This window comes from Pteropus medius, unplaced genomic scaffold, assembly GCF_902729225.1.
Source record: "Pteropus medius unplaced genomic scaffold, Ma_sr-lr_union100, whole genome shotgun sequence".
Taxonomy (NCBI): Eukaryota; Metazoa; Chordata; class Mammalia; order Chiroptera; family Pteropodidae; genus Pteropus; species Pteropus medius.
Genome location: NW_024348082.1, coordinates 954,799 through 975,762, shown reverse-complemented (window position 1 = coordinate 975,762; position 20,964 = coordinate 954,799). Strand labels below are relative to the sequence as shown.

At 33.4% G+C, this 20,964-nt stretch overlaps 1 protein-coding gene across 1 annotated transcript in view; it reads right to left on the bottom strand.

Moving 5' to 3' along the window:
• EPHA6 (EPH receptor A6) overlaps positions 1-20,964 on the bottom strand; it is a 790,812-nt gene that overhangs the window by 244,143 nt on the left and 525,705 nt on the right. The window contains 1 exon segment of the mRNA XM_039879096.1: positions 16,860-17,022. Coding sequence (XP_039735030.1) covers positions 16,860-17,022 — 163 coding nt within the window.

The following is a 20,964-nucleotide window of genomic DNA, read 5'->3' as shown; positions in this document are numbered from 1 at the left end:
TAAAACAGATTTGAGGCTTCAGTTGTCCCTTATATAGCTTCAGTGGAAGTATTTATGGAAGCACAAATAACCAACAATGTTGAGAATGGATGGGGACAATTTTTCTTAGCTTTATGGACCCAAGCACAGTGCCCTAAGTAATTTAGACCCCAGGCATCTAACAACATCCTGCTGCTCTTTGTGCCAAAACTCATTTGATCATCCCTTGAGAGTAAGTTGTAGAAGTTTTTGGATCATTATTTGAAACTGTTTGAAGCTTGTTCTGAATAACTGACCAAACTATTTACCTCAACTTCTAACCAGTCACTAGAATTGATTCTGGGAGGATTCAAGAATAGCCTACTTTATTTTAAAAAAAGGCCAAACCTAGAGTCCCATGAAACTATGACTCAATCAATTTTCTCAGTGTCACCTCAATTATTTGTTATGCTTTCCCTTAAATCATGTTTGTGAGGTCTCCAAGTTAAATATTCTATATTAGAAGTAAGAGGGTTTTAGGAACAGCATTGCCTTACTACTTACTACTGTTGTTTTCAAGAAAATAAAATTGTTTGTTTTGCATGAAAATAAAATTGTTTGTTTTCACTAAGTTTTGACATAAAAGTGAGCCTTAGTATCATGATTCTGAAAAATTGGGAATAAATACCATTGTAAAAATGAACTAAAGGGAAAAACTTCCTGACATACTCATTCACCATTTCATGTAATATAAAACTAGTGTTTTATTTTTTCATCTTTTAAACTAATATCTTCATGATATGATACCAATTATAGACAAACTATGTATGTGCTATCTTGATAGGTAGAAAGATAAGCTTCTTTCTATATATTGATGATTGGGTTTAATTTTCAACAATTAGAATTTATTTCTGGCATCCTACTCCTACCAGAAAGAAGTGTGTGTCATATGCTTTAATGAAACAAATAGTTTTCTTGGAGACAAAAGGCAATCGATCAAAACTCTATATAAAACAAGACAACCTTTTCCATTTTCTATGAGCATACTTTTTCCATAGCTTATCCTGGAAAGCACACTGCAGAACTGTGAAGCTCAATATAACTTTTCCATGGGAGCATTGCTCCTAGGGTGTCTTTTTGATGATTTGGAACACCTGTCTTGAAAATTTTCCAGGCCAGATCATCTCTTTTCTGCTGTATCCTGTGGTGTGGAACTCTGCACTTTCAATCTAGAGTATGCCTAATTGTGGGAGCAGATACAAATCTGCTTCCTAAGGACAATCTTTGTTTCGCCTGCTGCCTATTTTAGTGCAAATATGAGGAGGTTTTATTTTTGCATGGGCAAAAATATTGGTTGGGCATTCCAGCTTTAACAGTAGAAAGACCTGTATATTTTCGCCTTATTTTTAAACCATTTGCGTCATCCATCAATATGAAAATAGAGAATTCACATTTCAAGCCCTTATTTAAGACTAAAGTCAAAATTCTTAATAAGCATCTTCTGTGATATGTTTAGCCCTGCCTCTGAAAACTGTCTCCATTCTTAGGGTTTGGACATTGGAGGACTGTTCTCCCTGTCTCTGGCTCCAAGTCATATCAATTGGATTAGGGATGGAGAACTGACTCAGACTAGGCCAACCACATTCTCTCTTCAGGAATTTGGGATTAAGATTCACTCAGTTTGAAGGTTTGGGTGCATGGTTAAAATGAAGGAGACATGTGAACTTGCAAGCCATGAGGCAGATAGATATCTTTCCTAAATGAATATAGATGAAGTAAAACTAGTCTTTAGAGAGAGAAACAGAGATGAATGGCTGTGTGAACCAAGAAAAAGATTGGCTGCTTTTCATCTTGAGAGCTTTCTGGTTTCTTCTTTCAGTCCTTGAAGCCTATTTTTATTACACGTGTTTCCACTGCGACCCTGTCTGAGACATTCCGTCTCTCTCTTTGTTTAACCTAGATCATAATATATTTGATATCTACAATTAAAGAATTTTAGGGTATTCTAATTTTCAGTTCCTGACCAAAGAACGAAATATTTAGAAAAGAAATTTGCAGGGTGATTCTTTTCATTCACTTCTTAGATATATTTTCTCTTTTGAAGACTTTATGCATGTGGTGTAGCTTTTCTTTCTCCCTTCTCTCACTCGACCATGGAAAAAATATCTTCGATCAGCGACACATTACCTTGGGTCTGCTTTTATTAAAAGCTGTGGTCAGAAAACACCATATAAAACAAAAAATGATGCATTTGTTGAAAAATTCTGCTTGAGGCTGTTAATCTCAATGCTCTCTAGCTTTTCTACAGCATTTGCGCTTCAAATCATGAAAGGCTGATCACTTCTCTATCCTCTGGCTGCTGCCAGAAATCTCAGAGGCAGAGATAGTGCGCACGTGGTACACCTCTAGTAATAATTATCAAAAAAGACTTTGTTCCATCTAGTTATGGATCAATTTTCTAATTCTAGTTCTAATTTATTAAACATTTTGTATATGTGTTTTAAACTGCCTCAAATGTTTTTAGGAAAATGAGAAATGCAAGTAAAATTCACCATCTATTTAGTTAGTCAAGCTTTCTGAGAAAGCATCCTATAAAAATTAAGATCAACTTAGACATGTTAACACACATATGGGAAAAGTCATGCCACTTATTGCTTAAAGTATTCAGCATTCTTCCTAGAACATGAAATTTAACTACACTTATAATACTCTTCTCTCTAGTATGTGACATTAACGACTTACATTAGTTTTTGGCATGTTCTATTAAACAAAATTCTTGATTAAATAATTCTGGATGATTAACAAAAAATGTAATAGATGTCACTTCTATCCCCTTTTAAAACACATAAATTTCTAAATTCCATATACTTACTGGATAGACTAGTTCATGTGTTAAGTTCTTTTTTTCCTGGCAATGGAGGTGCATATATCTAGCTTCAAGTGAAATTTTCTATACTGCTTCTCTTCTGAAGATTAACAAAAAGTATTTTTTGAATTGTTATTTTCCAAACCGAGCTATGCTATTCTTCACCTGTCCTGATTTCCCAATTTCTATAATACAAGCTGTTGGAAATCTTAAGCTAAGGGTGCATGTGGGACTTCCTTAACTATCTTCCTAGGCATGGACCAAGTGGGATGCTCCATCTCTCTTTAAATATGCAGGTCCTTGGGCCTTGGAGGCCTCTAGAGGTCAGAGATCAATGCAAAGGTAGAATTACCCCATCAATTTTTTATTAATTCACTTTTTACCTTCCTTTCCAGTAAAGTATTTCTCCCTGTATCTTAAGCAGTAAGAGTATTAGGGAAAATGGTGACATAGACAGAGTTTCATGGGCAGAAGTGTTTTTTTGTTTTTGTTTTTGTTTTTTAATAAAAACTCATTAAATTTTTCTTACCTGCTTCTATTAATAATCTCAAGGGTAGGGCAGAGTCTGGTCATGAATGATATACTTTTACAACCCTTAAAAAAATTGCTGAATCCAAGTGAGGAACAACTGTAAAGGTACATAACTTTAAGAAAAAAAAATCACTGGTTGTGTCAGTCAATTGGGTATCTTAACTGCATATTTTGTTTAATACAATTTGAAATCTAATCATCTTAGAGTATACTTAAGTAGGAAGAGAGCAAGAATGTCTAAACAAACATACAAACAACGCCCCCAAAACCAGCTAACTGGTTGTAAAAAAAGTGCATGCAGCTCCTATGACAGATAAACACAGTGAGAAATGGGTCTCTAATAGACAGGAATTAGCTCTCAATGATTTAGAACAATTCAAAAGGAATTTTGAGGTTTAGTACAGACCATGAGAGAAAAAGAAGAATGTGCTTAAGGAAATAAGATAACCCCAAGTCTTCTTGGTATGATTTCACTTGGTGTTCTTTTTGCCTGCTGAGCAATTTGGATTAATTTGTAAAGGAATAAAGTAGTTCTCTTTCCAGTCATTATGCAAGATAAAAATGTGTTTTTATTAAAGTTCAAATATTCTAACCCATAAGCTGAAAATGTAAAATCTTCCCTCAAACAAGACAGTGTGTGATTATTACTTATAGACTAGCATAACTAATAACTACTCTGAACCAAAATATAATTTCCAATATGCAACTAAGTTTGATTTTCTTCAGATTGCTTATTCCTATGCAAATCAGTGAGATATTTAATTTTAAAAAATTTATAGTAAAGTAGGTAGACATAAGTGTTGTCATTTTTACTTGAAAATGGAGAGGATTCCACAGAAGTTAGCCTCAGGGAGGTTTCCTGCCAGAATTATATTCTTCTTTTGCCTTTTAAATTTTTTCTTCCTTTATTATGGAGATGAGTAGCAGCACAAGCTTGTTCAAAAAAATCGTACTAGACTCAATGAAGCCTCAGAAGAAGGGCAGTCATTCTTATAATAACAAACACTTTTAGAGTGCTTACATGTGCCATCTGTGGTTCTAGATGCTTCATATGTATTAACCTTTTTAATCTTCCCAACAATAACGAGATAGTTGTACTATCTCTATAGATGGCAAAACTGAGGCACAGAGAAGTTAATTAACTTGCTGTGGTTATGCAGACAGAAGTGGCAGAACTAGAGTTTAAGTATGGGCTGGTTCCATACTTAAACTCTGTGCTATATTGTCTGTTGGCACTGAGACCTTTAATGATTTAAATATTTAAAAGAAAAGTGGCCCAACCCATAAATAATTTGATTACTATAGAAACAGGAAAGACAGTGATTCTGGGTCCACAAGATGTGTGCCTATAATGGGGCCAACGAAGGTTCCCTGACTTGCCTATTCTGCTGGTTAAGATCTGGTATCTCAGAAGTTTAAGCGTGGAACATCCTTGGCCTCATCCAGTTCTTCAGTGCTTAAGCCTTGGGAGGCCAACTCATCCTTATATATCACTTATAAAAATTAAACAAAAACTAACACCAAGACTTGTCAACTAAGCTCAAGGATAAACTTAGGTGTGAAAAATAAATGTCGAAGGAAGAATCAGAGAATGACCTGAACGATATAGCAGAGTCTTTACATGTTTTGTTTTTTAAAACAATTTTGAAGTTCTTAGAATGGAATTTTAGAAAATAGACACTAGAAAGTGGGCGGTATTCTTATCCCCATTTTTGCAGATGTGGAAACTGAGGCATAGAGTGGTTGGTTAACGAAAGAATTTTCCCAAAGTCTGATATTTAGGAAGTGACAGAGACAAGATCTTAATCCAGGGTTAAGTCTAAAGCTTGAGTTTTTAGCCAAAATTCTTCTTCACTAGTTCTCTTTAGCTGTCTATTTATCTGTGGAGCATATGCCCAATTAAATTGCATGAATTAGTTGCTGCCATGAAAAGTTTCCTTGTTCTTTCTGCTTATTTATAACCTTCCTTTTCTTCAAAGCCAAGGTTAAGGTCCTTCTCCATGAAGTTTTTGCCAGCTGCCTAGGTCACAGTAATAATTAGGATTATAGTGATAGTTAATATCTAATGATCACATTAGGAAGTAGGTGCCCCTTGTCCTCCTCCTCAGCTTTACACTACTCCAGAGCACTTCTCATCATCTGTCTTAAATGTTTCCTGGGACACAGATTCTGTAATGGAGCTTTGCACGAAGCAGGTTTACTGAGTAGTGCCTTCAGCATGGACAGGTGTGGGAGAGAGGGAAGCAGAAATGGGAAAATGGAGCAGATGAACTGTGATATGGTAGCTACAAAACCTCAGCAGACATAAGGGAGTTCCGCGCTGAGATGGCTCTTTTGAGTTGTCCTGAATTGAACAATGAGACTAATCTTCGTACCTCATATTGATCAGTTGTGGATTCTCTCTGCCCGTGGGGAGAGGGATTGACTCTAAGGCACAAAGCTTCTTTTGCACAGAAGCAATATCTGGAAAAGAATTCAGCTATGAGCCGTCAGCCGGCAGCACTCCCATTAGCTAAGAAAATAAGTACCTGGGTCCTGAAGGGAAGATCTCAACAATACACCAAGCTCTGCATCACGTGACATTCTAAATATTTTACTTACTGTTGGTTTATTGTCTCTCTCTTCTCTAGAATGTATTCTCTAAGACAGCAAGGATCTTTATTTCTGCTATCCATAGCATGTAGGACAGCACTTAGTACAGAGGACAGAGTGAGTTCTCTTGAATATTTGTTGAATAACTCGGTGTACAAACAAAGGAATTAATTTTTAGTTTTCTGTTGGGAAAACCAAAGCTTAAATAAACTAAATTGCCTTCCTTAGGTCTTAATACCTAGGGAGTGGCAGAGCTTGGCCGGATCCAAGTCCTTAATCACATCCTTAGGAAGTTTCCTATTTTTAGAGCAAGGGAGGATAGTTTAGCACATTCCTTTATTTTATCAATGAGAAATTAATATCTAGAGTGAAGAATCTTCATGAGCCAAAATACCAATTGAATTGCTTAAATGAATGTATCATTTTGCATTCACCAATTAGAACACAAAACCAAGTAATCTAGCCTGAAATAAGTCTGTGACACCTTTGTGTGGCATATTAGCCTTGGTGTATAACTTTACTTTACTAACATACCACTTTGCTTTACTAACATACCTATATAATATGTAGATTCATGAAGTGTCCCAGATAACTTAATTTCCAAGACTTCCAAAACCGACCAATTTTTGTTGAAGGTTTGGCATGGGATGGCTCAGCTCCAGTTTTCTCAGGATGCTCTGGTGAGAAGGTTCTATATAATTCATTGTGTCTTGAAAGTCCAGAGACCAAATATGAACTGTCAAGGACAAATATGTAGGCTTACATGCTGGCAGAGAGCAAGCATGTGTTAGAATTTAATAATTCCCAAGGTTCCAGCACCTTGGCTAGGTGAGTTCTTAAGGCTAAAATAGTCTCTAGGGGATTTGGAAGTTATGACAGCTATAGGAGTGATGATATAAAAGATATTTGGAAGGTTTTATTTTTTAGTGTGAATGAAATGAAGGTAAGGAAATAATTAGATGTTGGCAATGGTTCCACAGCTCACTCTGCTTGCCTGTCTCCAAAACTACAGACAACTGGAAGAAAAATAAAAACTCAAGAAGGTTTTAGCCTCGGTAGCAAGTTACAGAATGGCAGTGCATGGCTCCTCCTTATGCCTTCCGCCCCTTGTCTTATATTTGCTGTACCAAGTTCATCACTCCCATCACTTCTTACTCTTTACCCCCTACCCTTGTCCTCTCTGATGAAGCTACTGGTTCTCTAACTGTAGCATTAACAACTCTGTGACTCCTTTGTGTGGGATATTAGCCTTGTTGCATAACTTGGAGGGCTCGTTAAAACAGAATTCTGGGTCTCACACTGAGTTTCTGATTTAGTAGGTCTAAGGCAGGGTCTGAAAATTTGCATTTCTAATGTGTTCTCAGGTGATTCTCGTGCAGGGCCCACATTTTGAAAACCATGGTTCCAGCTATATTGAAATTCTTTCAGTTACTAGAAAGTTCCACACTCTTTTATCTCTGCACTTGCACGCGAGCACACACGAGAGAACAAAAGCTCCACATTCCTCTTATCCCATCCCTTACTTCGCCCTTCATCCCCTCTTTTTGGGGCTAAATTTTATTCAACTTTAAAGTCCTCTTTAATATATCACTTCTTTTTAGAAGCTTTCCTTAATGCAAAGGTGTTTGGGTTTGTCTTCTTGTGCTCCCTGAAACATCACACAAAACCCTGTGTTGTAATCTTGTTTAATTTTCCGAACCTCTTACTAGCTTTTGGGAAAGCAGGGAATAAGTTTATCCTTTGAATCCCCAGTGCCTACCTCTATATCTAGCCCATTTATTAATATTTTTTGATTGAGTTAAGGATTGAATAAATAAACAATTAAACAATCTTTGCTCACTCTCATTTTCACTGCTTTCTTTAAGTGCCTTTCACTTTCTCTCTCATTATGTCAAATTTAGGAACAGATTTTATATCAAATTTATAAATAAACTGTTCACTTCCAAGGATAACAACTTATGCAACAATATTGAAAACACTGACAATATCATTTCTTCGTCTCAGAATGCAAGTAGGAAGTGTGTATGAATGCAGAATATATGTATTATGTACATGTATGTATATCCGTATATACATATGTATAGTAACTTCAGTAAGTAATATTGCAATGTTTATTGTTTACAGAAATGCTAAAAGTGAGTGCTAAAAAAAATCATTTAGTCTGCTCTGGTTTTGTATCTAGAAAATATAAGGTAATTATTTAATTTAAAAATAACTGTAGTGCAACAGCATTTTTAAAGGATGCTGTTTTCCAAAAGTTTAAGAGAATATGAAATTCAGTTTGTTGTGAATCAGCTATTTTATATCTTATGGTAAAGTTGCCATATTCTGCCACTTTGCCTATCTTTACAGTACAGTAATGTGCTCACGCATGCCATGCTTAGGTTTGTGCACACACAGCTAAATCTTTTAAAGGGCACCTGCTATTTTGCCAAGAATTGCTGTTAACTCAATTTAAATTCAGTGAACCACTGTTTCCCCTGAAAGAGCAAAGTGTAACACAGCTTAATTCTTCTACTTCTTAATTCTTCACACAGGCCTTAGTAGAGCTGGCTGGGTTTATTTTATAAACATCTGTCCCTTCAGTATTGTGACTTCACAGTGAGATACAGCAAAAACAGACTCCTTGCTTTGGGTTAATACAAATTTAAAATATATTACATTAGATAATTTAAAATTATTTAATGCATACTGATACTGTGCAAATAAAAATTCAAACTATGTCTTTATGCTTTTACATAAGCAGATAACATTTAGTATTTATATATTTTATATAAAATATTTTTCACCTGACTTAGGTATTTTGATAGTCCTTCATTCAACTCTCAAATTTTTCAGCTCTGAAAAATGATGGATTACCAAGTAGATTGAATTCAACTGGGAAATAGGAAATAAAGCTATAAAAGAAAACAAGGCCCCCCTGTGCTGTGTCATCCTGGCAGTCCATAACTTCCCAAAGGACAATTTCATCCCACCATCACGTGTTTCTATTCTTTCCCTGTAAAAATCTATGTATCTCCACTAGCATCACTCTATAGTTAGCTGACACTCCCCTAATGCTTTAAGACACTATTCCAGAAGTAACTACTCATCAACACAATACTCTTAATCCTGTCTTGAGTTTAGTTCATGATCATGCAATAGATGAGGGTGAGAGGGTAACCATAATTAAGAATCATACCAGCAGTTACAGAGTGGCTCCATATGGTTATACTGAGATATTAGGTTTTCTTCACTTTGGCCTTGATGGTTTCCTAACAACTATAATATAGCATTAAAAAAAGCCACTTTAAAATATGTCAATAAAATTGATTTATATAGTCTAAAGAATGGTTCTAAATCCTCAAGTACTATTGTATAAGGAATATATATTTTCCCTAAATTTGGAGCAATTCGAAATATCTAAGAAACACTTTTGCTCTCTAGAAGAACTCATGGTTGTAAAGTCAGATAGCTTGACAGAAAAATTCAGGCAATTTATATGACAGCTGATAGAAAATAAGGAATTCTTATAAGAGTCTCTAAGTGTGGGTTAGCGATGAGTTTCTTAAAAACAGAGAACATAAATCATTTATCTTTATTTTTTCCTCCAGCTTTACTGAGGCATAATTGACAAATAAAAATTGTATATATATGTATATATATATTTATGGTATCCGATATGATGTTTTAATATAAGTATATATTGTTAAATAATTACTACAATCAAGCTAATTAACATAGTCAATATCTCATATATTTATTGTGTGGGTGTATGTGCATGGTGAGAATAGTTAAGATCTACTCTGTAGGGAATGTAATCAGCAGTAATGTAATGACTAGGTATAGAGCCAGAGGAGAGAAAAAGCAATCAGGGGGATCGTGTCATAAACTATATAAATGTCTAACCAATGTACTGTATTCTTGAAACTAATAATAAAATAAAATTTATTAAAAGATCTACTCTGTTAGCCAATTTCAACTATACAATACAGTATTAACTATAGCCACCATGCTGTAGTTTAGATCTCCAGAATTTATTCATCCTGCATAACTGAAACTTTATACCCATCGACCAGAATTCAGCATACTGTTATTAATATATGCACAAACTAAAAAAATAAAAGTAAGGTACTGAAAATATATAAGTAGAATAATAAAATACATGTTTTTTATTTGTCTGAAAATTTGTTTGAAACGACAGATGTATGTTCATTGAATATTTACTGGTTAACATTAATTCATCTGATATTCATTGGATGCTTTCCATTGTCAGACATATGCAAAGCAATATAAGAGGTTCAAAATGTAATAAGAGGTGGTTCCTTATCTCAAAAAAATTTCCAGTCAAGTGATAATGACTTACATCCCCCAAAATCATATTTTGTATATGGTGCTGTAGATTACTGACATAAAATAAACCTATATTCTGTTTTAAAAAATAGATACACTGCTGTTTATTAGTTTCCTTTTAGATATGAGCCAAATTATAACACTGCACATTGATATGCACATTTTACAATTCTAAAGACCTGTTAATAGTTAATGATTTTCCTTCTAGCTCATTTAGCAAAGTTATGATTTTTAATATTTTTCCTATTAAGGCCTTCAGTCTGTCTTATAGTACATAGGCCTGGCTCCCATCATTTAAAATCTTTATTTGATCCAGGCAAAACTGAAGCAAAACATTTTTTTTTTGTCAATTCAGGCTTTTTAAAGTGAGAATTCCATTTTCTATGCAAATAGTTACTCTTCATCAAGTTCCTGAACATTCAAGGTAAATGGACTAACTGTATTAATTGGCCCCTTTAAAGTATTATACTTGGTCTACTGTATATGCATTAATCCAGAAATCTGCATTAAAACACGCATAGCTCTCTGAACAAGACCATGGCAATTTGTAAATAATTATAGTCTTCTGAAAATCTGTTTTTATATTCAAATACTCATTATTCTAAGAAGAAATATAATTAATTAAGGGATTGTGAAGAACTAGAAGTAGGAATCAAAAATAATCAAGAAAATCAGAAGTAATGGCCAAGGTGAATAAGAAATGTAAAAACAATGAATAGGTAGAAAGGGAACTCAGTCCTGGTTCTGAGCACTGTAAGAAAAGGGCCTGAAGCCATAATGTCCCCCTTTCGACACTTACTAGCTGTGGGAAACTGGTAAGTTACTAAACTTTGTGCTTCAGTTTTATGACCCATAAAATAGGCATGGTAATAGTACCCACTTCAAAGATTGCTAAGTGCCTTAGTAGCCATAAAGAATAGAATAGTGCTTGAATGACAGTTAGAACTTAATAAGTGTTATCTGTTGTTATGGAATCTCAACGTCAGTAGTTAAATTAAACTTCTACCACAACTTTCTAAGCAAAGCAGGGATTTCCTTTATGACATGTTGAATAAGTATCCAACTAGCTTCAGCACAAATTCTTACTGTGAAGATCCTTCATTACCTCATAAGATAGGTTAATTTATATTCGAACAACCTAAACACTAAAAAATTTTTTTTTCTTACTGATGTTTGCATTTCGATAGCTATGGCTGCCAACATTGAAAATGTCTTATTGATTGGAGATTATATCAAATTGAAGTCTTATGTACTAGAATTCATCCTCTCTAGGAGACTCATAAATATAAAATCTGCCTACTGCTTGATTAATTAACTTTTTTATTACTCCACCAGGGTCAGCTGGTCCTCTTTCTGCTTCATGCTTCACCATTAATAATAATCCTAAAATTTCTGGCTGCTGTTAATAATGATTCAGCTAATTTCATCTTAAATAAGTGAAGCAGTACAGATTGTTTGTGCTTCAGCCAATGTGGTGGAGCAAACATAATGGAGATTTTTAAAAAAGAAGTGTAAGGAAGAAAATATATTAAACAACAACAACAACAAAATGTCACTTAAATCTACCTAACATATCTAAAATTTAACAATTAATTTATAATTAAAATTGCATACATCATGTTTCTACATGACTCAAGCCAGTTACAACTTATTACCTAAAATAAAGCAAGCAATATTGCTTATTTGTGACAAATAAAAACATTTGATTCTTTCTTTTTAGACCAGTAGGCAACATGCTATTCGTTCATATTTTAGCCTTTTGAAAATTATATGTTCTTCATTTATTTGATTAATGTATATTGGAAACTAATTATGTGCAAGAAACTTTAGAGACACAAAGATAAGCAAGCTATAGTTGACCTCAAAGAGCTAAAAATTTAGTAAAAAATCAAGCACTTTCACAATAAAATATCATAGAGTCTGAGAAAAGAGTAATGATTCCTTGCTGGACTGATCAAAGTCACTTCAGGAGGGGCAGCATGTAAGCTGGACTAATCATTTGTAGAGTGGTAGATTTTGAAATATTCCAGTTGAAAGTCATAAAAGAAGTTTAGGAATAAGATTAAGAATTTTTTTTGTATAAAGCCTCCATACATCTTCCCAGAGAACATAGTAACTAGAAATAGAACAGGAACAATGACAATTTGGATTAGATTTGAGGGAGACTTGAATATTTGTTGAGAAATTTGTTGAGAAGTGTACAAAGTAGAATATTAACAAATCAGCCAAATAGGGGCATAAACAATAGATTAAGGAAGAGAAACTAGAAATATAATCTAGCACCTTAATTTTTAGGATCATTTCCCATATATAAATTGTTAACATTAATCAAATGCTTAAATATGAAACCATACTAAAAATGGCTAAATATTATTGGTTTTCAAAATAACTAAGTGGTTAAACTCATTCATTTGTATCTACATCATTTTTCTTTATATATAAATGTGTAAGATGTGACATAATATTCTATTTTTAAATACCGTGATTCAGTAATTTACAGTTTGGTTAGTTAATGTTGATTATGATGATTTTCATTTATTTTTTTATTTTATGTGATATAAATCTAGTGCATAGTTACTACTTTTGGTAATTAATACATTTAAAACTGTTCACAGATGTGGCTTTTGTGCTACAAATTGCTTTATGTAGCTTACAGGTGAAAACCTAAATTTACTTGTTAAAATTTGAGGTATAATTAATCTTTCAGAAAAAAGGAATATATATATATATATATATATATATATATATATATATATATATATATATATATATATATATTGGCAATATATTTCTCCAGGGTCATGTGGATAACGATTAAGACAATGAAAGAATTATTATGTGTAAAACTTCAGTTTTCTTTAAAAAAATTGGCTTTAACCTATAGATTCTACTCTCTTTTGATAGCTTCATAAGCTGATTTCCAGTACTTAAGTACAATGTTCAAGTTGGCTGCAATCTAGCAAGATATATTTTATTTTGGTTTTAAAAACACACACAAAAAATTATTTTCTTTTATTCTAAAATATATTTGAATATTAAATAAATCTTGGTGATAGTTTAAATTAAAAAATGTTTGACTAATCTTTAAATTATTTTTATCTCTCTTAAAATGTGGGGTATAATTTTAACAGATTATAATTCAAAATTGAATCAAATATGTTTTTTCAAACAATTTATAAGGATATGGATGTTATTATTGGTTATGTAGATAACTTTTTAATTTTAATTCTTCTCTTTTTCTCCATTGAAAAGAAGCATATTTTCTCTAGGAAATAAGCACAGAAATAACAAATATGATGCAGTTAAAATTTCCTATTGTTTCATTCATATAAGCCAAAAAACCATACTTAACATGTGTGCGTGTGTGTGATACTTTGGGGCATAATATAAATTTTATATTCATTCTGAGAACATTTTTATATTAGACAACTTCTAACTAACATCTATCTTTGATCTATCTTTTCAGATCTACATAGAATATTTATATATTCTTGTTTTCTTACAATTGATTCTGTAGTTTATTGTAATTTTGTTAATTTCTAAGAAAGTAAGGAGAATCAATTATAGTACCTAATAAAATATCCAGTACATAATAGGCACTTGGAAATTGCTGTTAGTGGACATAATATGTATCTATACACTCAGTCTAGCAAGAGATTAGCACAAATATGAAATACCAGTAAGCATTAAAACACAAAAGGAAAGTCTTTTCTAATTATATATGAGTAAATATCTATCTATCTATCTATCTATCTATCTATCTATCTATCTATCTATCTAATCTATCATCATCTATCATCTACCTACCTACCTATCTACCTACCTACCTACCTACCTACCTACCTACTTACCTCTATCTCCATATATACTTATGTAATGAGAATGAGAGAGGAAACCAATGGCTCTAGTTAGTGTGGCTCTTTTGATAATGTTAGCAATTATAATTAGTAACCTTTACATTTATTATCCAGTTTCCACTAGTATATTCAGACTCTGGGAAAAAAAAAAATTCAACTACTGGTCTGGAAGAGCAAGCGGTCACCATGATTGTTCTTCAGATGTCACTATGTTTTAGAGCACAAGTAGTTGGTTAAGAACATCACAAATTTTAAAATAAATTATTTTATATTATTATTATCTTATTGGTTGTTAGCAAACTAAAAGTTGAAAGAAGTAAAATAGATATGGCTAAAGAGAATTAAATCGTAAATTATTTCATTTTGCTTATTTAAAAATATTTGAACCAGGCCATCTTATGAGACAGTACCTAATCTCTCCTCCCCAACTCACTCCCCATCTCTATGCATACATATAAAAGTAGTTAAGCAGAATACACAAGAGATAACAATAATAAAGTTGACATTACAATAGTTCAGGCATTACTTGAGAAATAAAAGCTATAAAAATTTAAAGATGAGCAAAGGGGATTGAAGAGAAAAAGACTGAGGCTATAAATTGGGATTCATATCCTTATATTCTTGAATTTATACTAAACCTATCCATATCCTACTATGACATTATTCATTGAAATTCTCTTCTGGATATAAACAGCATGCTTTGAAACTGCAATTTAAAGCTAACTGGATGAAAAAAGGTTCCTTTAAATGACTTTCCCTTAGGCTATAAATTGACTTGGGAGCCATTCTATGTACCCAAACTCCAGGTTTAGACAAACATATTTTTCAGATTCCTCTCAGACATTTTGGCTCTCAAGGGTCTAATAAAAGTCACTTTCATGACATTTACAAATCAGTAATTCAGAACATGGTTTTTGCTGTCTGCTGTTGATATTCTAGAGTTCTAATCCTGCACTTTACTCATTGGATATCAGATTTTGGTAAAGCTACTTAAATTTCTAAAAAGAGATATAATCTTGCCAGAATTAAAATAATAATTTGTGTAAGTTACTCAGCATTGATTCTTATACCTGTTACTGGTCATGTTACTCTCTAATTAAAATCTTCCTGTGGATCTTTGATATCTCCATAAGGCCCAATATTCTTAATATGGCCAGAAGAGAGCCTTCATTTTGGTCCCTGTATAATCTTGCTTTTTAGCTCCCACCATTTTACCTTTCATGTCTCCTCACTGCAGCCATGCCAAATTATTTGCTCTTCCTTAATTTTTCATGCTGTCTCAGACCTTAGTGTTTTTGCTATTCTTTTACTACTCCACTTTCAAGAATGAGCCTCTACTTCTCAACCTACAGAAACTTTTCATGAACCATTTGTGCTGAATTAGGGCCTCTTCTCTATACTCTCATAGTACCTTTTGCATATCTTTATGATAGTAGTTGCCATCCAATGTTGTATTTTTTTATTTAATTCTTTTATTTTCCTCCCACAAATCTAGACTATAAATTATGTAAAGGTAAAAGTTGTAGCTATTATTATTATTTTTATTCTCAGATTATGGCACATATTAAGTGTCCTACATGTTTTTTGCCAAATAAATAAATATTGCACTGGGCCATTGGTGAACATGGAACCCATCTGCTAAGAAATTTCAAAGTTGTTTTCTTTTATATAACATCTGAAAGAATTCTAGTCCTGAAAGTGTGAGTTGAAACTTAGAGTTGAAACCAAATCAAATTTTTCATATTTAGATCAAAATTTATTGTTTTCTTACTAGACTAGCTTACCTTTTTAGAAGTCCTAGATGAACACAAATAACTTATCTAGATTTAGTGCTATAAGTTTGTCTGAGAGTGCATTTCTAACTTAATGATGTAATACATTTCTAACTTAATGATGTAATACTTAAATAAAGGGTTTTACAATAATTTTCTATTCTTGAATTTTTATATGAATACAGGTATTTTATCAATGATGGGAAGAGAATATCATTATAATTAACTATTTGGACATTTTTTAAATTATGAACATTTCAAAAGATATCCTTACAAAGATAGCAGTAAGATGGATATAAAGCCAAAACAGAATTCAATGGTAGAGCTGAGTTTAGAATAAGTAAGGCATTTCAAAGCCTATATTACATGATGTTGGAACACTTCACTCCTTTAATCTCCCCTTTTAGTTTTCAGCGTGTTGAGGCTGTGGAATTAATTTGAGTTTCTAATTAAGCCCATGCATCTATATTTAAACTTATAATGTACATTTCAGTGGAGTCTGTCTCCTGACCATTGTTTTTATGAATGTAACTGAAATAACAAGCCAAAGCTGTATAATTTTGAACTAGCTGCTAAAATTTTTTGTTCATGGCTTTATTTTCTTCCAAGTTTTCATTACTATCATATTATGATGCCAACACTCGTGAACAATTAGGCTAACACCACTCACTGAGACTTTCTATGTTATAGGATAAATGATGAATTCTGCATAAAGAGATAAATTTGGGCCACATTACAATTGTGGTAGTGCAAGGCATTTTGGAACTATTTAATGATAACAACAAAATATTAACTGAAATGACTGCACGACTATTTACAAGAACAGAGTTCTGTTCGGTAAGACTATTAAAAATCTGAGACATTAGATTTTTAACTATAAGGACAATGAATTTTAACTAACAAAATGATACTAAATTATCATCATATTTTATATATTTTTGTAAAACTTACTTTCATCTCCTGTTTCAAATTCAAACTTCTGACTGTAGCCACTGTATCCTGTTGTAGTCCTTACTCGGATATGAAATATGTACTTGGTTGCTGGCTTGAGACCTGTGATGATGACACTGGGGGCCTTGGATCTCGTGGAGGAATAGGTGAGCTGCTCATGCTCCTGGGGACAAAAAAGAAGAGAATGGAAATGAAGCAAAATTATTCTACTTTTTCCTAGAGACATTCCAAAATTAAGCTGAGGAATTATGCTCAGAATATCAAAAGCATTGAATAGGAGTAAGCATGGTTTTCCATAATTTAGCATTTAGTTACTTATCATTAGGATGCATATGATATGGTTTTGATTTGGAAATTTATTAAGAAAGATGATCAATCTTATATAAACTGCACTTGTATGTTTGGTGGTTTGGATTTCTGATCCAACTCTGAGGAATGGTGGTGGTGTGAAAGCATGTTTACATGGAACGGCAGCTGCATCTTGAACAAAATGGGCAAATCAGATCAGATCGCACCACACCAGCAGAGAGCAAAGAGCAAGGGTGGGAGAATTCAAGGACCCGCTACTCACTTCTACCCGCAGGTAGTGCCAAAATGCCGGCGCTATCCGTGGGTAGACCTGTGGGTAAAAGGAAAAATAAATTAATTGGTTTTTAAAGTTTGAAATCTTTTAACCCAAATCAGTTGCTTTGTTCTGTGATTCCTCCGTAGTAATAACTCAGTGATTCCTCTGTAGTAATAACGAGTCAACTGAATACATAAAACAATAAAAAATTTTTACTGGAGGGAGAATTGATTCCTCCCCCAGATACCACAGTTTGTATTTAAAGATGTACAAGTTACATAGTGATTTGAGGTATATTTAAAAATAGGGTGTCCATTAAGGAGGATCAAAGACATAGAAAGGCATGTAGGACTTACCACGCCTGCGGAATCCAGAGATAGGATTGGAGGCTTGGTTTCCAGTCACCTGCAGTTAGCTGCCAAACCACCTGTCCTCACTAATGGGAAATGGATTTGCTGCAGGTAACTGAATGATCTAATCTGTCCCCATCTTTTCAGTGGGCTCTCTTGCCTACCACCTCAAAACATGATAATTCATTTTACCTGTGCATGTAAGTGACTATAAATAATATGCTCATGATGTGACAAATTAAACTTGACAGTTTTTGTGTAGTGTTATTGTTCAATAGCTTTATAATGTTATTTTAATAGGATATCTGCAAAAAATTGTATTCGTATGAACTCTTCTAAATTCATAAGTCTAATTAGGCCACAAAGTCCTTAAGTTAATTAGCCACCATTCTCATTATAAATCTAAAGATGAGATTCTCAGGCATGAAAGTGACTTTCAAGGTCATTAATTGAATCACTCATTTTATGCTTAAATTCTACCTCTAATATTCCTATCAAGATTTCATTTAGTAAATGAAGGGGATTATATCAAACTAAAAAGATTTTGCACAGCAAAAGAAACCATCAATGAGACAAAGAGGCAACCAACTAAATGAAAGGAGACATTCACAACCAAAGTCTCTGATAAGGGGCTAATATCCAAAATATGCAAAGAACTCATACAAAACAACAATAAAAAACAAGCAAACAAACAATCCAATTAAAAAATGGGCAGAGGACCTAAACAGACACTTCTCCCTAGAAGACATACAAACAGCCAACAGACATATGAAAAGATGCTCAACTTTACTAACCATTAGAGAAATATGAATCAAAACCACAATGAGATACATCTCACACCTATTAGAATGGCTATCATCAACAGGACAAGTAACAACAAGTGCTGGAGAGGTTGTGGGGAAAAAGGAATCCTCATACACTGCTGGTGGGAATGTAAATTGGTACAGCCACTGTGGAAAACAGGATGGAGGCTCCTCAAAAAACTAATAATAGAATTAACATATGACCCAGCAATCTCTCCTCTGGGTATTTACCCCCAAAATTTGAGAACATTTATCCGTAAAGATATGTGCACCCTAATGTTCACAGCAGCATTATTCATGGTGGCCAAGACATGGAAACAACTGAAGTCTCCCTCGATAGATGATTGGATAAAGAAGATGTGGTACATACTTACAATGGAATATTACTCAGCCATAAGAAAAGATGAAATACTACTATTTGTGACAAGATGGATGAATCTTGAGATTTTCATGCTAATTGAAATAAGTCAGCCAGAAAAAGTTGTGAACCATATGATTTCACTTATATGTGGCATATAAAACTGAAAGCAAGAAACTAACAAGACAAAGAGACTCATGAATATGGGTAATAGTTTAGTGGTTACCAGAGGGAAGGGGGGAATGGGTGAGGTCGATCAGGGTAAAGGGGATGAAATATATGGTGACAGAAGGAAATTTAACTTTGGGTGGTGAACATACTATGCAATATACATATGATGTGTAATTGAATTGTATACTTGAAACCTATATAATTTTATTAACAAATGTCACTCCAGTAAATTCAATAATAAAAAAAGATTTTATTTAGCCTTTGTCTAAAAATCTGTGTTGTTCAGGAGATCTTCCAAACTAACAAATGAAGTTATAAAAATCTCCACATATGTAAAATGTGTCAAACTGCATTTATTTGCTTGTGATGCTTTAAGATTTAGAACAATGAAAATTATTTTCCTTAACCTACTTTTTGAGATAAAATCCTTATTTTAAAGATTATTTTCAAACTTTATGGATTTGTCAGAATTTTATATGCTACATGGTTATTCTGCGTCTAGCTGAAGAATTGAATTTGCCACCAATACCACCAATAATAGAACTGTTTATTAAACATGAAATACAAAGAAAAATGAGTTAATAACAGCAAATTTTAAATTAAAAAGGCAAAACAGATGAATTGCAACTTATATTTATCTCTAAGTAGTTTTGAGATTAGAAGGTAAGTACCTACCCAGCATAAAATCAAAGGACATAAAGTCTATAATATCACTGATGGCAGTAATTATCTGTTAAGGGCTAAAAAAAAAAGAGCTTTCTGAGATCAAGCCTTTATAATTAGGGGCTTAACACACATATTGTGGGGAAAAAAGTATACTAGTAGAAGGGATGATATTGTTTCTGGTAGAAATTTGCAAAACCTTTTAGATTGCTGAATCTCACATACGACAGGAGAATATTCCACCTTTCACAGAATTTTCTGAAACATAACAATTATGGTGAATTTTGAGTACTATTTCACAATATGAAATGATGACTGTGAGAAAAATTTTACAGCCCTAAAAAAAGAATTTAGTCTTATCCTCAAAGGGAGAAGATACAGATTTAAAAATTTACTTAGACTGGCCTCATAATAATTACATATTATTATGGCTTTTTTGCTTCATTGAAATACAGCTAAATAGTAATTTCTTACTCAGCAAAGTTATAGGGAGTAAAGGACATCTTCTGCAAAAAGCTTTTTGCATTTTTGCTGTAGCTACATCCTTGGAATAAAAATCCTCACTCAGGTAGGAAGTGTGTTCACATGGCTCCTCAGCCTAAATCTCAGTAGCGTGGTGGCTGCTGCCTTGTCATATGTCTTGCCATCACTGAGCATGTCATGGACGGTGATGGCTCAGAAAGCACCGGTCATGAAAAGTTCCTCTTTCGTCGTACAGCAGCCCTCTCTCCTCCTGGTGTTTCCAAGCTTTTGGGAAACCAAATTAGCACTTATTCATGATAAGCATGGGGCACAATTGTCCCAGAATTTTGGCTAATCGTCTTTCTGCTGACATATCAACTTCTATTCAAAGCAGCTGCCACCAGGTAGAGGCTTTGCCACAGAGCCGTCTAGATCTCTTTATTCATCCTGGCAGACTGAATTCTAAACAGGCTTGAATAGGATGTGTGTGAGGCTTTCTGCAGTTTGTGCCTTAATGGAATTGCTAGTTTTATGGCACATGTATCCTCTACTTTGCTAGGTAAAACATTCCATTGTTTATAAAGCTCTATTTCTCATCTTTTCTAAAACCATAGCAAAATCCACCTCTCATTTCTAATATTATTTATTTTTGTATTTTCTTTATCAAATTTTCAACTTTTAGCTTTGTTTCTCTTTCTAATTCTTTGTTTTCTACGACATTTAGCATTTGCTT